Raw genomic sequence first — 18,721 nt, 5'->3', positions numbered from 1 at the left:
TAGAATTTGRAGCCAGCAGATCTTTGTAATTTCTAATATGTTCTATATTATGAATATCCTGCGATGTGCAATTTGTTTAGATTCTAGTGTTCTATTCATCTCTGTGTTACTTCTTTGATGGTGCTCTCTCTGTGGCTAATTTAATAATTTAGAATTACATATTGAAAGTAGCTGTCAGTTGGCAGATGAAAAAGAGGTCAGTCTCCACAGTGCTTTGAAAGTATTTACTATTGTAGTAGAAATAGTGGCTTGAGAAGGGAGCATCTTATTTTCATATTGTAGAAGCTGTTACTTGAACCCCAGGGTAACAAACTCRCTAATTCAAATGAACTGAATGCAGGTAAATCCTCAGTTACACTTTGCATTTGTGTTTCTTTGATCTTGGGATTATTCTGAAATATTCAGTGAGTTAGGAAAAGGAATTGCTTATGGTCAAGTATGTAAAATCAACATACTTTAGAATTTGAATTTAAGATTAAATGARTATCTTAAAGAATGAAACAGGTTATTGTTGTTACTTCCAAGCAAGTATGGAGACATATGAAAATGCATTAAGTTGGAGCATATGAAGTGCTGTTTCTACACACACCAGCTGATTGTTAACCCTATCATACCATGATTTGACTTCTTTTAAACTTAGATGTTGAAATTACCGTGCTGGCTTTGATATGTAGCGTCAGGTTTAATTTTAGCTTTGTATCTCATAGTCTTAGTGCCCTGAAATTCCTCTGTTGTATGACCAAAAAGTAATTGCTGGAAAAACATCACTTGATAGGCATGTAGATTGGGTCTGTGATAGGGAAGAAACACTTCAGTGTGTAACACTTGAGTGCCTCTGTGTGATGCCATGTGACGTGCTCTGTTACAAATACTGGGCTCTGCTCTGTGTATATGTTTATGTATATATATATATATATATAACATACTTTAATTTTTATTTTTTTTTAATTTGATGATGAAAAGAATTGGAATGCCTCTCTGCTGGTGGGGAAACTGTAAGCATGCATGTGCTTCAGTGGTTTTTCCTTCAGTTGGATATTTTGCAGATTAGACAGAGCAGTGACTTTGAGGACATGTTTAATTTAATAATGATTTTCTCCCAATATATTTAGCARGTTTTTTCTTTTCCTAACAGTGAATCATTTTTGTTCTTGATAGAAGCCTCACAATTCATCCACTTCAGAATTGTTACTGCCTTTCTTGTCTCACTTCAGGAAGGAAAATGAGTTTTTGGGGAAAGTGGAATCTCTTTTCAGGAAGTAGAAGCAATAATATGCCTAAGTTGAAATAGTAGGAAGTGGTGACTGTCTCTGATTGTCACTGAAGCTCTCCAATGAAAATAATRAGAAAATGAAATTTTCTGTAGCATCGATTTCTAGAATCCTGTACAGGGAARAGGGTTTTAATTCTTGAAGGCTAATTTTCAGCGTTTATGCAACTTCTAATGCTTTTACAGGCCTTATAAATTACATATTATTTGCGCTGAAAAAAGAACATTGTTGTGTCATAATTTACCTGTTGCTTGGTAATGCTGCAGAACGGAACAATGGCAAACCTAAAGCCCATCAGAGGAAACATTAGAAAAGTCTTGTGATGTCAGAAGATAAGAAAGAAACAGAACGGTTAAGAGTGGATTTCCTTCCCCCCTCCTCTTGGCWTCTGTCATAGCTCTTGTTTTTGGAAAAAAGGATCAAAGGATCCTATACCTTAAGGGTATGTGAGTGACTGCATAGGAGGCTGCCAGTGTTATGGCATGCATGTGCATTCCCTGTTTTGCCCAGGGAGAGGCAGAGATCACCAAAACAGGGATCTCGAAGGGAACTTGTGAGACATTCCMTGAGTGTATGGGCAGTAGGCTCAAAATTCGTTGTTTGTTTTGCTTCCAAGTGTTGTTCTTTTCCTTGTAATAAGTCTGTTTTAAAGAGGATACTGGATTTGTTTTAATGTTATTACAAGCTTTGGGCTAAAGAACTGGCTTTAATTTGCTGTTTGCCAGACTGTAACGTGCATGGGAAAAAGCAGAAATTAGTGTAGTAATGGGCTGCAGAACTCCAGAGGCAGAAGAATTTGGAACTTCCCCTTAAGTCAAACTTATAATTCAGTATGAAGCTATAAAAGGCTCCAGAAAATAAATACATGGATTATCTGAAGGGTTTTATAATGCAAATTCTTAGTTATACCTTCTTAAAKGGGAACTTAATAAGGAATAGTGAATAGATTTATTTGTAAACTGGAAGGTTCATGTTACGTACTACAGAATTGTGAAAATTCCTATGACTAAAAAACATGATGAATCATGCACTGAGTTGCAAATTCAGCCTTCGCAATGGAGGTACATCTGGCACGTGTAGAGTATTTTAATTTTTTTCTRTTTTTAAAAGGAAATGATGAAACATTAAAGATACTTTTAAAATTATGTTTTCTGTAAGATAGGTTTTTTTTTTTTTTTACTTATTTGCTAATTCTGTGTATGTTTAAGCATAAGGAGGTGTACTAATAGTTGATTATTTCAAAGTTTGGGTTGCTTTTGCTTCTACTTTTCTCTTTTGAGCACTAAAGTGTATGTGTTCTTGCATTGCTGTGAGACCTATAAAGAGTATTTTAAGTTAATTAATCATTTTTAATACTGCTTAAATCTGTATTCTACTCTTTGCAGAGTCAATATTTTCTAAAAATACTTTGTAGTCTAGTAATTTACTGTTACTTACCAATGTAGCTTTGATTACAAAGAAGAAGGATGACTATTGATCTTTCCTGGGTTGTGTTCCTGTTTTTTTGCTTGTTTTTGTTGGGGTGGGGTTTTTGTTTGTTAGTTTTCCTCCCTCCAGACTTTAGAACCTAACAAACCTGGCTAAAATGATCCGTACAAAGGTGTGGTGCTATTGACTATTTTGCTGTTGTTGTTTCAGTGATGTTCTATAAAATAACAAACATAAATGCGGGCGAGTAGTTGCAGTCTTCATTGTCAGCCTCTTTATTTGCTTTGGTCCGATGTATTCTATATATGATGGCTTAAAAGCTCATGCTCAATTCCMCAAGAGAATTTGGAATCTCATATGCTGTGTTAATACATTTTAGGATTTTATTCAGAAGGCAGTTCGAAGAGCACTTGCTAAAATTCCTTAACCATATGAGAAGGCCTGGGTATCTGAGGATGTGTTTTGCCAATATATTCTTCACGTGAATATTTCTGTTAGGTCCCCATCAGTGCATAATTTGATATCTTACAGTAAATACACTCTCTGTTTCCTCCCCTCCATAGAATCACAATGATGAAGTGCAAGTTCTACTAAGATTTCTTTGCTTCTGTTTCAGCCTGTAGATAGGCAGATGACCTGGTTTTTGAAGGGCTCACGTTACACACAGTCAAGTTTATTTTGGTTTGCATTTTGGTTTGGGATCTATTGTAACTTCTTCCTTTTCTCATTTTTCTTGACATCYGTAAATATTTTAAGTTGGCTTGGACAAATGTTTATAAAAGCTTTACCTGGGAGAAGATAATTCTTTAGTTTCCTGGTTAATGTCTGCATAAACAAATATGTAGATAACTTACATCAACATGTGAGTTGTCAGTTGCTCTTTTTTGTTGACAAATTAATCTGTATTCTGTTACTCTGGATGATGTGTCCAAGATGCCTGTGRCTGATTTTTATAAGGTGTTTTCACTCATTACCGATAATAGAGAAAACTGAAGTTGATTCGTAGCTTGTAATTTTTTTATTTTGAAAAACTATGTGCAATCCATTATTGCTTCAGCTGTGTTCAGCATTAGGTTATCTATAGCAATTTTATTCATTAGCATATTTTCTAATTACATTTTGTTTGGGTGGTTGCGCTTTTTTTCAGTTATATGACATATAGTGTTGCTCCACATTAAGTTTCTAGCTGACCATGGAGATGCCTTTGGGTTGAATCTTGGTGACCTCATAATGATTCAGCTCACAGTAATGATAAACCTCAGCAAAGTCACCTCWGTAAGAGAAAAAGGTCTGCTGCTGCTGAATGCAAAAGGATCTTAACATGGAGCATTTTCCAGTTCAGACTACTGTGAGTCGGTATAGTCTGAGATCATTAATCTCACATGTCCTGACTTTTTTATTTATTTCAGCTTCCTTTATGCAAATTATAACTTTGGTGGGATAGTCTTCCATCTCTTATTTTCATTATGGTAATGACAATTTCCTATCATGTTTCCCACAGCATTTTATCCTTCTGAATTTCCACATACTGTATTCTGGACAGAATACGTATATACTGTATACATACACATATATGCATATGTACTGAATTAGCTAGAACTTCAGAGGTCTTTGCCATCTTTGTCTGTGTAAAGTTAGGCTTCTAAACTTTCTAGAATAGGCAGCTTTGAGAGAGCTTGAACTTTTTCCAGATTATTAAAAATTTTTAAATTTTCTCTCAGTATGTGTGGTCTTAAGCACCCTTAAGCATCTAATATTCTAGAGAATCAGCAATTACCAGCCTGGTTACCTTAACTGATAGCCTAGAGTTCAGAGCAACATGAACTGCATTTTCTTTCGCACGAGTTCAGAACTCTGTGTGTGTTTTATTTTTGCTCCACATTCTTTCTTTTGCCTATGAAAAATGTTCTTGAGATGTTATGGTTTTTAAATTCCGTTTTAAGCTTGTAAGGTAGTACCCTGATCTGATTAAATGGTGCTCTTGTTCAGTGACCTGACACTAGGTAGCAATGGTCTCTCAGATTTCAAGGACTTCAGAATACTTTCACTTCCTTCACAAATAGTTCTAAGTTGCTGTAACCAGTAACAAAGTATAACTCTATATAGCCGATTAACAGTGTAACATATACATTTTCTTCCTTGTCTAATAATAGTTGTGTAGTTTCTCTTGCATGGTGTTAATTTTTTTCTTTCTTTTTCTTTTTTTTTTTTTTTTTTTTTTTTTTAACCCCCTGAAAGGAATATGCTAGCTTTGCTTAATTTCGAGGGAAAACACCCACTATCTACTCTGAGTAAGGCATAAACATGTTAGATTTAAAACAACATCTGTTCTTTGATGCTGTGATTTAAGTAGATCTGCTAGGTTAGTGGGGATGGGCCATCCTCTGAAGTAATAGGTTAAGATCAAGTTGATATTGGTACTAGACATTGCAACCTAATATTTGTAATATTGGAGAATGTCTCCTGTCTCGCTTTCCTTCTTGCTTTTTCCGTTCTTAAAATTGCCCGAGGTTCATTGTTCTGCTCAATAAAACAACAGAATTGGTCTCRTGTTGCAGAGAATAGCAGAGACAAGTTTCAGCTTTCAGGCAGAGCTTGTTTTAGAAGATTGTTTGATCTAGTTCAGTAGAGGAAGCTCTGTCTTTGTSTGCTTCAAGATCTCTATGCAGTGGAGTGCAGAAATAGAGGACAGAGCACACTTTAACTTGAAAACAAACACTGCTGAAATATTATTTGTCAGGATCATAGAAGTGCAATTAAAAGCTTATGGAATCATTGCACAGTACCAGATTGCACAGTTCTTAGTTCACTCTTAGTCATCTCACAGTTCAGGTGTAGGGCAGGTGGCATTCATGTCTCTTATATCATCTGGAGATTCTCCATCAAGCAGAAGTGTTATTCTGGATAAACAGACTGCCTTATTTCTAGGGCACTGAGAATGACAACACTGGTCTCTGTGCACTGGTGACCCTGTGTGTAGAGGGAGGCTTGTCTTTGAGGTGATAGTATTTCTGGATATTTCCTTTCTTTCTAACTTCAGAGATGATGATTGTGRCTAGTATCTCTGTTTCCCCTTTGTTTTTATGCATGTTATGGTGTCTTGGCCTTTCCCTTCACTACTCGTTTCTGAGTTGATGTGTTACCTCTTGCTCTTGCACTCAGCTGCATATTCTCCTTAACCATATTGGTGCAATGCTGATTATCCTTTATAATGCTATGTCATGTATAGCTTCATGTTATTTGTGGAGAAGCTTTCATCCTGTTGACTTGGGCGGTACTTTTCTTCCTATCCAAACTCTGTTCCCTTCCTTGGTTCACTTCAGCTGGTGTGTCAAGAAACTTCAAAAAGACAGTGCATGGAGAGGTAATTTTTCTGTTTCCAAAACTGCCTTTTGTGCAGTGGTGTACACTCCACTGCAGTCTTGACAGGTAGGCTGTGCAGTTTGCACAGGCAATTGTTGGGTGGGATTCTGATACCATTTCTGGTACAGTGATGTCTGTGAGGTGTGAGAAGCCTTTCACTGTTCAGCCAGTCATAGTAATAGTAGTGGTCTCGTTACAACCCTGTAAAACATGTCAGTCCTGGAACAGTTTTGTAACTGCAGAAAGCAGCTCTGGTGAAAGGTCCTCCAAAAATGGTCATTCAGGTTCCTGGGAATGAGTGGTGAATAGAATACTTGGGCTTCTGAGATTTATGCTTTCAGAAGGAAAAGTTGAAGGAAGTGTTAGAATGTGAGCTTTTGTCCTGGAGAAGGTGCACTTCATCTCTGCTGCAGGGTGTCAAAGTGTGCTGCACCTCTTTTCAGCAGTTGAAGACAAAGGACTGCTCTAGTGGTGTCATTAGAAAGTGACACAAACAAGCTCTTCACCTTGCTTTTCTTATGGTTTGACTTCACTGATGGAGTGAGCACTGCCACTGAGGCTGTTGGAGCAAGCCATTGCCATGTGGCAACATTAGGAGAAGCTGTTGACTTTCTGGCAATTGTTGTTAATATTTTTTTACAGCTTTGAAGTTGTTGTTTGGTTTTTTTTTGTGTTTGTTTGTTTGTTTGTTTTTTGGAAGGGTAATTTTATTTCTTGCTTTATAGGGAGTAATTGTGAGAGAGTTTGTCTAAAGTGTCCTATCATACTTGTGTGTGTCATGCAGCACCCTTTATCTCTCTTTTGGGATGGCTTTTTTCCTTAGTATAATGCAAAAAGAATTAGGTGGATCCTATTTTACAGTTATCATATGCTTATTCCTGATGTAATTTTCTCTTTTTACTATGGAAACAACATTGCAGTAACCTTCAAGACATTTAATTTTTTTAAGGACAAGGCCGTTAAGCATCCTGAATACAAGTAATGGAATTAAACAGGGTGCAAAATTCCAGCTCACATTGAAGCAAGTACATAATAATTCAAACTAGCTATCACTCAGCTTTTTATTGTGTAGCCTCATGAAAGTGGAAGAGGTTTTGCTGATGTTATTGTACTCACAGTACAGTTTAGATTAATGAACTGAGTTTTAAGAGTTGATCTCTTTTTAGGATCACAGCCAGCACTGCAAATCTTGTGTGTGTTACTGGAGATGCAGCCTTTCACTGGGTTCCACTATGTCTTCCTATGCAGTTCCAAGAATATGAYAGGACAAACTGACTGTTTTGCTTTCCAGAAGGGTGTTCAATTAAAAAGCCTTCTGCTGACACTCCTAAGGAAGTGAGATAMTACTTGAATACTCCATCATGGAAGATCCAAATCAGTGGATCTTGAACTGAAAACATTCTGGCCACCCCGAGTTCAGCACTTGCTTAGTTAGTGTACAGAGAAGTTCTATGTCCTGAATATCTTCAGTGCTATCCACTGCTTCATTAAAGTGTAGATACTCTAGCCCTGGTCTTATTTAGAATAGTCAGTGACTCCTTGATGTCCCTGGCAGRAGAGACAATGTTTTGAGTACTATCTTCAGTACTTGTTAAGAAGAGTAATATGTAATAYTAAATTCCTTGAAGACTGTTTGCTTTCTGTGACACAACATACTCTTAATTGTATAGGCACTAACTTAGTCTAGATTTGCCTTACCTGCTGTAACTCCTTTATTGGCACATGARTGTGGCTTCCTTGTTGCTGTCTTAAGCAGTGACTGCGATGTAGCTCTGGCAGGAGTATTTGTTCTATTTGCAATGAAAAGTAGTACAGCAGGCTTCAGTTCAGCTCCTGTGGTGCATACTGACACACTGATTTGTTAAGGAATCTGGTACTGTCCTGCCTAGTACATGTTACTAAAATGGAACTGATCACAAAAGTAATCTTTCAATAACAATAATAATTGATTATGTAGTGCTTTTTTAACAAAATAACTTGTAGATTCCCTCAGATTTGCAAAAATTCTCTTGTGTACTTCTGTTCATAYGAGACAAAAAATACTGAAAACTCTTTCAGACTTAGTATCTCTCAGTGATTTCAAGCTGTGTCAGCACTTACTCCAAGTTTGATTAATCCTTCTAAAAGTTGAATTATATGAAGTGAAAATAATCTCTTTTTAGATGAGATTTTGTCACTGTTTTGCATTGAGAGCACTAATGTTGTCTTGACCCAACTAGGTACATTTTCTGTGTGTGTACAGATTCCCAGGCTTATTATTGTTGCAATAAGTCATGAATTTGCTTTTTGATTTAGTGTTTGGATGTTTTTTTCCACTGGTTCATCTTTGCAGCAGTCTTTCAGAAGCTTTATGTTTTGAGTTGTTGACTTACTGCAGTTCTCTGAATGGACATTAATTAAACATTTGTACACTAATTTAGGAAGCACATCTTTATAAAATTTCTTAGCAATGTCAAAGCAAATGAGAATTTCTATGATATTAATAAGTTAATGTCAGCATTTCCTATCCTCACTGAAGAATTTTTTCTCTTTACTAGCCTTTAGACATACAGTTTGTCTAGAAGTTTCTGTTTGAGGCATTCTTTTAGTAGCTATGCCAGCTTCTGCAGCTTCTGCCGCTTGATGCTGTATCCTTAATTGTGCTTAATGAAGCTGCTCAGTAAATTGGATCAGGGAACTGAACTTGGATATGAACACTCAAACTTAGTTACTTTTTTTGTCTTGCTGCTTTTTAGCCTGAATCATTTCAGTGAGGGTTTTTTCTGAATGGTTGAATGGTCTGCAGTCAGATTGATGCAAACAGATGGATAATATTATGATTGGAATAAAAGATGGATAAAATGGCAAGTGCAGAAGGCTTTCTTATAGGAGCTTTGAAAAGGAAAAAAGGCAATAAACCACAAATCAACCCTACACAACCCCTTTTTTAAAGCAGAGGTCTTTACATCCGTTTTCAGAAAAATGTTGGACAAAATAAGTACCAAAGTGGTATCCGTTCGTGTAAACATAGAGCCTCCTCCTTCCAAACTCTGCAACAAATGACACAACTTTCTAGCAGGTTAGATTTTTCAATACTTGTGAATTATGTAGGCTTAAGGCCATTTTTACATCTGTTGATGTCATCCCAAGTACCATATAATCCAGAGAAATGAGAATATTTGGGATGCTAGGGCTAAGGAATGGCCTGATTGCTATCTGTAACTATGTGATTGCAGATTACAGACAGGGTAGAGCTGGACTTTTTTCAGWGGTGCCTAGTGATACAATGAAAAACGGTGCATGCAAATTAGATGCRCTTCAGTTATTATTTGGTGATTTTATACCTTTGGGTACATTGATGGCAGCAAGAAAATTGCTTACCCTTGCTTTTGAAGTTGAATRCAGTAGGAAATTGGGATGTCTTCTTAGTGCTGCTTATTTAATTCATCTACTAACTTGGTTTTATTGAAGCRGTATAACATGTCAGAATGATGTTTTGGTGTACTGCATATCTGATGTGATTTTTTTTTTCCTTCAGCAAATTTGACAGGCCATGCAGAGAAAGTTGGCATTGAAAACTTCGAGCTCCTGAAAGTTCTTGGAACAGGGGGTAAGATGCACTATTTTAAAGTTAAATGTTGGAAGCATTAGTCTTATGGATGATTTTGTTTTCTAGCTGTGGTTTTGCTAATTGGAACATTCTTTAGGAAGATAGCACTTTTGTATTGCACAATTTTTTAATTTTTAAGCATAATTTTTGAATTTTTTTTTTCACAAATATCGTGCAAAGTTGGAGGTCACATGTTATAGCATTTACAGCATTTTTGAAGAAGCACTTTAAAAAATGCACAACATATGGTTGAAAATATGCAAAAATTTAATATAGTTTGTGAAAAACTTAATCTCAGTTAAGGCATGATCTTGATAATGTTATTAGGTTTTCAGATTGGGAAAAAACCCAGTAATTTTAATACATTAATAAGATGCTCCATTTTTAACTAATCTGTTTTAGAGTTATTGTTGGCTCCAAAACTCTCTGTTCTAGACAGATCCCAGTATTTTTTAAGATGGATAATGTTTCATTGCTCTATTGTGGGTTTCGACACAGTGTTGGAGATTTCTAGGATGAAGAAGTATGGTAATGAAAAAAAAAAACTTGGTTTCTCCTTTCCTAAAGAGACCCACAGCCACGCTCATATACAGAACAAMAGTAATGGCTTTTATTTTTTTTAGAGTGTCTACATTTTTTCTTTTTTGGTCAGTATTAACTCAGATACATTGTTGAGTAAATGGGGATAATCATGAAGGTGGACTATCATCAAGGTCTGCAGAAGTTTTGYGCTAGATAAATGATATTAAATTTTTGGGTGTTACCAGCCATTAATGGCTAGTAGTGAGACTATAGTTCCACTAGACATCACTGAAAAGAACAAAGAATTTTGATTTTCACTTTCAGTGCCATATAAATTCTTCCATAGATTATTTAACAGCTTAATTAATCTAGGAGGATATTTTTCTCTTTCTGAAGTAAATTTTTTAAAATTTAAATTTAATATGCTAAACAGTTGAACTCTTTCTGTTAGAACTCTTTCAGTAGTTAGTGGTAGACATAAGGAAGTTTTCATATTAATAGATAAATGTTGTGTATTGTATATTAGGTAGAAGCAACCATGATTTTCTGAAATGGTCAGTGTGGATCTGATTTGGATTGACAGAAATGAAATTAGAAATAATTATGTATTTATGTGAGGATATCTTTCTCTCCTGCTGATGGAAACATTGCTTGGATTTGTAARTGTGTGTGTATGTATATGAAAATATGTCCCACACCAGGATTTTGTCTGTTTGTTACCTTTGCCATTAGTCTGAGATCACACTAATACTACAATTAATGCATTTGGGATACCAAGTAAGGTGGTGGTTTCCTAAGGGTCTCTCTTCAAGTTCAGACCAGTAGTAGCCTGACCTCCTCCTGTCTTTAGGCAGTACTTCTGAAATAGCCTTTTTGCTGCTGCTAAACTGTTGCCAGTCATTCCTTGCTACCTTCCGTGCCGCCTTTTCTTCATGAACAGATTGACCAAATTTTTCTTGGCCTGGATACTCTTAACTGTGGCAAGTAATCCTTAGGCTCACAGTGCAAAGCTSTCCTATTCACTCAGGTCAACAGGACAATATTTTAGTGACCCCTTTCAGAAAAGGCTGCTTCAGTTGGTTGACAATGGAATTGACTCTGTGTCTGTGTGGGTGTGAAATTAAAAAAGAAAAGTCGAGGAAGCATGCCTCTCTGACTTCATCCTTCTCTAGTAGTCTTGTTATTCCAGAAATGTCTTCTATCTAAATAGATCTCAAACTACTTCAAGAACTGACTAAAAGATTCCTGCAAACTTTAGGAACCCAAGGACTCATTGGGTATCCTGGAATAGCATTTGTTGTTGTGTTGGGTTTTTTCCCACTTTTTTGATATCCAGTTTTAGTTATAGTCAGAGGTTTTTGCATCAGAAATCTTGACCATGAGGGCAGTCAAGAAGCTTTGTTCAGTCTCAAGCTGTGACAGCTAAGACTCATGCCCTAGATGTGTCAGAGGTTGTTGCTTGCTAATTACTGGATGGTATTAAATGCCAATGACCTGATCAGAATGGAGCTAATACTTTTTTGCTTTTGGGTAAGTGTCTGTTGGCAATGCCTGCTGCAACGTGGAATTGCTGAAAATGGGACTGGAATTTACTTTAAGAAGTCCCTTAATTGCTTAGCCCAAGACACAGTCAGTTATATCTGCATCATCCCTGGTGGTGATTTATTCTTGAAAGCCTCCAGTAGTAGAGATTCTGCAACCTTCTTAAGATATTCTTGCTGATGATTTTTAATTTCCTAACCTGAGAAACATTCTGGATGCTGCTATAAGCAAATAGACAGGAGCTGTCTTTACTCTGGCAGTGAAAGCTTTATCCTGGTGTGAGCTTTTAGGTATTATTGATAGTACTGTAATATAACTAATGCTAAATAAAATGGTGATGCTGTTTTACAATGCTTCACTGTGGAGTCACGCAGCAGGCAGGGTTTTCAAACTTAATTGAAATCAATATTTAATCAATCAATACTTAATTGATSTACAGTAATGCAAGGGAGAATATATTGATTATTCACATTTCCATTAAGTGATGACTGTAGATGCTATTTAAATTGATTACAATATTTTAAGTATAGTCTGCTATGAAGCAACTGGAATAACCAAAGAAGATACACGAAACATATTAAATTAAATGAAACCTTGTTTAAGGATATGTAATTGTGAGTGTTTCTTACAGACTTGGTGGTGATTCTTTTTAGGTAACAGCARTGAAGGTTTAAATAATTCTCATTTTTAAGCTTTATGTTTTAAAAAAMCAAACATTTAAGAGAAATAGTATCTCTGTGTGCAGATGTTTCTCCTGCGGRAGCCATTTGTTGTGATAACTTTTCATGCTATGGCTTAGAGTAAGTTCATGCTTGCTATTTTCTTTAATTTGAATTGCTTTCTTGCATTCTTTTGCATTCTAATATACACCCTCAGTTGAAAGCATGTTTGTTATAATTTGCTTTTTGGTATTAAAATTGTATTMTACTATGTATTTTCTTTTGACCTGAGTTTTGGCAGAAAGACAAGGAATCAAAAGTCTGAGTTGTATCCTTTTAAGTTGCATTAGCAGTGTATTAACAGAATAAACTTATCCATTGAAGAAATCAGTAACCCATTACATCAGTAAAATCAAATACATGACAGTATGCCACTGTTAAATGAAGCTGTTAATAATGTACTTGTTACTCTGGGAACAAGTTATTACTGATTTGACTTCTGACTTGAACATGTTCTACTCAGTATACACTTTTTGAAATTGCATAAATCCTTTTACTGTATAGCCTTACTAATAYGGAATTTTCAGATTTTCTGTCTATGTTCATGTTTCCAGCTTGTCCCTCCTCTGTAGTAAAAGCATTTCTCCCTGTGACATAGAAAAATAGTCTGTTCTATAGAAGGTTACTTTTCAGCAAAGAAATCTAATTGCTTCCCAAAGCCAGGGAAGGAACAACAGGAGAAGGTGGCTGTGTTGATTTACACACGCCCACTTGGCTTATTTATATTTACCTCATTCTTTCTAAATGTATTTTTAAAATAACAAAACACTGTAGAGTGAGTGCATTCTGGTTCACACATTTTTCTACCAATGGATTATTCCTTTTTCTCTACTGAACTGTAATAAATGCCACTTTTGTTCACTCTTTCAACTGTGGTGARGAAGAGACAATACAAGTGGTTCTTGAGCATGTGCCTTTATAATCCATTCTATCTCTTGAACTACAGACTGCTACTGAAGACAAAAAATGATGAGAAACAAGAATCGTAACTACTGCATTTAAAAGAGAATGTTTTATACATGATCTTTTGGATTTTAGTGCTCATATGGGAAGGATATTCACCTTACATGTGGAAGATCCTTAGAATCTGAAGGATTTATTCATATGAAGGGAATAAATGTAGTGGGGTGAATGTCAGATTTGAGTGTCTCAAAGATCTTATTAGACAAGAACATATAATGAAGTTTCATCTAAGAGGTCAGAAAGTATTCTGATAAAGTTTAGATTGTGAAATGAAACTTGTTCTTTCAAAGCATATTGAAGAAAATATAAAATATTCTCTCATAAAAGGAGGAGAAGGAAACAAGTGGGGGATACTATGCTCAGGGGAGTGAGCCAAAATTAGTGAGTGTCCAAAAATAATTCAAACTCCAATTAAATATTTTACTTCAGTTTCTGCCAAGGACAGCTAGAATGTATATGGAATGGTAGGTGAGGTGAGGTGCTGATGGGAGGCAGGGCTTGGTAATGGAAAATTAGTTTTCTGCAAGAACTGACTGAAAAGAAGTGGCTGTATTCAGTCTAAGAAACTGGACAAATTTGTCCTGTTCATCCACCAGAGAATCTGAAAAAAACTGTACATGAAATTGGAAATCAGTAGCAAAAATTCTTATTGGAATTAATATTAGAGAGAATAGCAAAAACAGTCTTACGTTTAAGAAGGAAAGAAGAAAATAAGAAGATGATCCCAGACAGCTCTTGATTAGTTGTTCTGACTTCATCAAACTTCTGCATTATGTGGTGTCTTTAAAACAATTTTTGAAGAAAATTATTTACCTTAATTTTGTAATAATTAAAAAATTAGTGGCATCTTTATCTAGTGGTAGATTGTCTTGCATATGAGAGACGCCTTCTAAAAACCTACTTGCTTTAAAAAAAAAAAAAAAAAGTTAGGCATTTATTGTCTGCCATACTTATTTACTGCAATAACATTTACTTTTTTTAGAAAAAGGTAAAAAAGCAAAAAAGAAACAAAACCAAAATGCTGATATAAAGCGCTTGTCTACCTGATACCTAAGGAAAGATGACGGAGAATGCCTTGGTTTTGACAGTTTGGTCATAGACAATAAAAATTGGAAATGCTTCCTTAGAATGTCATTATTTGAGATTTGTAAAGGTTTTTTGTTTGGCTTTCCCCCCCACGTTTTTAGCTGCTAGAGCTGTATGCTTTTATGCTTTTCTAACTTTGCCACATCCCAGTTTTTGATTCATATGGACCGATGCTAGCACCGTGAGAGTCCTGCCTCCAAATTTCTTAGGCAGATTAAATCTAAATCTAAATTGCAGAGCAAAGATGTAACTAGGCATATACCATTCAATAATACAATGAAATTTATTTAAATCTGGAAATATTTTGTACCTCTGAGCCTTTTCCTTTGTAGTCTCATGATTATTTGTATACTGACGGTAAAAAAAACACTTTAATGAAGAGATGTAACTTATGTTAACACTTGAAAACACTGATTTTAAAAAATCTGTCTGGATACAAGTGTGAAGTTTTGATGAATTTAGAAGTCCACAGAAACTATCCAGTGCTGTAAACAATAAGAATTGCACTCCTTTTTCTCTGTAAGAATTAGCTGGYGTGATGCGATAGCTTAATGTGTTTGCATTTGTACAGAAAGAACAAAGAACCAAAGAATGCTTCATATTTTAAACTCATTATCTTTCAGTGTGTGTTTTAGAATAGTCTAATGACCTGCTGAATTGTTACTTAGAATGAAGATATGATGTATTACTTATATTTAAGTATACTTACGATATATTACTATGAATTTGTATTCATGGAAAGGGCAGTAGTGAAAGGGAAATTTTAGCCTTCTATTATACCTTTCTATCTCACAAGTGGTGGGGCAATTTAGTATGCGTTGTTGATGTGAAATCTCTTAATCATCATAAAGGCTGATATCCATCAAAATCAGCAACTAATAATGACACTTTTCTTTAAATTTTTATTTTCTTTCTCTTAAGCTGTGAAGTCAGTCTGACACAGTTTCTGTAGTATTATTCAGTCTCAGTTTTTCTGTTATTTAATGTATTTTCAGTGAATTTGGTGGTTGTGTGTGTTTCATTATGGGGCATATATTGCTGGCTAAATATTTCTGCCCTGGCTGTAGATGAGATGTGCATGAGATTTTATGAGAATGAACATTAAATGCTGCTCTTTGAGAAATTAAAAAAAGCTTTAGTGCAATACAGTTTTCAGGCAAGGGTATTGCAATTAGCTTGTGTGCTTTCTCCCTACTGCCACTCAAATAAATTGCTTTTGCAGTGTTGTCTTTTAAGTAGAGTTCTTGTGGTGATATCAGAGATTCTGGTGTTGAATATATTATGAGTCATTTGATTAAAATAGTGCTACTTAAGATTTATTCTCATAAAAAAATGCTGACAATCGTCATCATTCTGTCAGTCCTTTTCAGATTCCTGAAGAAACAATTTGTACCATGGCAAAGCTCTGTGTTGCAAATTCCTTTGTGATAACAATAGTATTATTTCTAGTTTTCCTTACAGCTATTACACTAACCAGATAATTTGCTCTGATACTACATGCAACGATGTAGTAGGTGTTGTGTTCTCACTTAAGATGTATTATTATATTTTTTTAGAAAGTGTGATGAAAGATACAGCTAGCCAAGTGTTAAAATCATGAGACTTGTTTATTTTAATTTAGCCTAATGTTTTCCAATATTTCTGATAAAATTACTGTTTCCTGGGAATCTAAGGAAACTTGTGTTTAATGCACTAGACTGGGCTTTTCAGAAAGGCGTGCGGAGTTAATTTTCAAGCCCCAGCTGAAAACTGGTGAAAACTAGGGCTGCTTCTTTAAGCATTTGGAAAATGCAAGTTAAGGCCATTCTCTGCATGATTTTTGTTGCATGTTAGAAAATGCAGAAATGTTACTGACACTGGTTTTGAGGAGTAACTCCTTATAAAGTTGTAAATACTTCTTTTAGAAGCAGTTTCTTTAAAACAATGATCTCATTAGTAGGGATCTGTTTTTCAGATGCTAAAAATAATTTAATATCCAGTATTGGAAAATAGGCAAATAACATTACAATGGTACATATGCATAACAATATTACTGTGGGCGCTATATTAGGGTCTGTATAACTTTGATTCAGATCATCTGTGTATGTACATTTATATGATTTATAGGATTTATAGCTCATGCCTGCTTTACTAAAGTAATCTTTTTACATCTCTATTTTTCCATTTCTTGAGGTCTAGCTGGTGAGCATTCAGTCCAGCCTAGACATGCTGGAGATCTTGTAACTACAAAGTGGGAGAATGCAACACAATACTGAGAATCTTGAAAGAGACTGTGCTGCATATCTCACAAAATAGAAAGATGTTCACYATCACGTATTCTGACTCTATTTGCTATTTTTGAGAGATATGTTATGGAAACTTACTTTATGAAAGCTCTTGTGGCAGATAATGAGTTCTGTAAAGAAGAAAAGCATGATTCCTTAGAGTGTGATGAATCAGGTAAAGAACTTCTTGAAAAGAACTGTTTGGTATATGAGCAGTATCAGTTTTGTATACTGACTGAAGTAGAACTTGGATCTAGAAAAAAAGCTCACATCATTTGATAGTTTAAAACTCTCTGTTACCCGTCTGGAAAAAAAATCCWGAAAGAAACCTGGAGCTGCACGTGATGCTTATTAGGAGCTCTGTATTCTGCAGCATTTTTAAAGGCCAGCTAAATTTGAGTGGCTCACATCAGGACAGTGTACACTTGTTGAGTGTATTTTCAGGTTTGAGACATTTGAGCATTCTCTGAGAAAGTAGTGTGAAGGTAGTTACAAGGATTGGACAAAAAAAAAAACCAGCTGGCTTGTTTTTCTGTCTCATGATGGCTTAAGGAGAGGCTTGCGATAATGATTTCCTTAGTGAGCTTGTTGCASCCTGCAGTTTGGGATCTGCCTGAGCCAGAGATTCTCTTCAGTGTTTGGCATCACTTGCTGTGCTTTCCTCTCCTTCACAGATTTATGTAATCTTTTTGAATTCATCCGCATTTTTCACAGCTGCAGTATCATGTAGCAGTAGTTCCACAGCTTAACTGCATATTTGTTTGTGTGCTTTGCATAATTGTTAATGCCAATGCCTAATGATTTAATTTGTTGCCTTAGTTATTTTGTTTCTAAAAATAATGAAAATTTGTTCTTTTCTTACCTTCTTACAGTTTCTGATTTTTTTTCTTTCAACTTTCTGTAATCATCTTAACTACTTTTTCAGGCTAAATAAAACATGGAAGAATGTTTAGTTCCCTTCATGTTTAGAGGAATTCTTTTATCCTTTTCTGATGTCTTACGCTATTTTTTTCTGATGGGAGAAGGGTAGTTGGGGACAGAGGGCAGAAGGTACCAAAATAGTGTGCTTCATTCAAGACAGGAGCTCACAGAAATTTGTACCACAGCATAAGGGATTTCTGGATTTGTGTTGAAGGTGTAGGGAATGGTACATTGGTGTCATTTCTTCAATACTTTCCTTGAAATTTCAAACATTCTATTTGCTTTTTTGAATTACCACTGTGTTTTTCTGATAGGATTGTCTTTGGTGACTCCAGGTACTTTTTTCTCATCCGTTCTAACACTATGTGCTATTATGATACTTCATATGGATAACGTGCTTACTATTTGAAATTTTCGGTGCCATTTTATTTTTTCAGCTACTTAGTATTGTGATACTGTGGTAGAATTTTCAGCAGTCAGCTTGAATTTCTGTTGCACTGGATAATTTACTACACCAAGAAAATTGTTTTTCTCACTGTTCATATATGACTGAATCAGGCAAGATGAATTCTTGTGGTGACCTGCTTTCTCTGCAAAAGCTTAATATTTGTTATTAACTTTTTAGCTCTTTGTCTTCTAATACARCTCTTCATTTTTTCAGGGGACCCTCCCCCACCTTTGCACCTGTAACTGTTTAGTGTTTTTAAGACCTTTTGGTAAGAGAACTTGCTAAGTGCCTTGATCTTAATAAGTCACCCATTTCATATCTCCTTCCTACTGATTCCTTTAGGCAACTAAACAAAACTATTGCCATCTAAAAAAGTAACACTCATTCTTTCGTGTAAAGTCTGGTTTATGTCTTCAACAGAATCACAGAATGGCTGGCGTGGAAAGGGTCCACTGGAGGCTACCTAATGCTATGCCTCTGCTAAATCCCAGAACATGTTGCACAGAATTGTGTGCAAGTGGGCTTTGAATATCTCCAGAGATGGAGAGTCCGCAGCCTCTATGGGTAGTCTGTTCCAGTGTGCTGTCACCCTCAAAGTTCAAGAA

General features: G+C 35.6%; 1 protein-coding gene across 1 annotated transcript in view; it reads left to right on the top strand.

Moving 5' to 3' along the window:
- The window catches only part of RPS6KA5 (ribosomal protein S6 kinase A5), a 69,416-nt gene that overhangs the window by 2,540 nt on the left and 48,155 nt on the right, over positions 1-18,721 (top strand). Inside the window, exon 2 of the mRNA XM_057370588.1 lies at positions 9,580-9,651. Within this exon, the coding sequence (XP_057226571.1) occupies positions 9,580-9,651 (72 nt within the window). The remainder of the gene's footprint in view (positions 1-9,579; positions 9,652-18,721) is intronic.

Source organism: Malurus melanocephalus, unplaced genomic scaffold (assembly GCF_030028575.1).
Source record: "Malurus melanocephalus ecotype Western Australia unplaced genomic scaffold, MMel_1.1 scaffold_129, whole genome shotgun sequence".
NCBI classification, from domain to species: Eukaryota; Metazoa; Chordata; class Aves; order Passeriformes; family Maluridae; genus Malurus; species Malurus melanocephalus.
The sequence above is the reverse complement of the archived record's forward strand: the minus strand, read 5'-3'. Positions and strand labels throughout refer to the sequence as shown.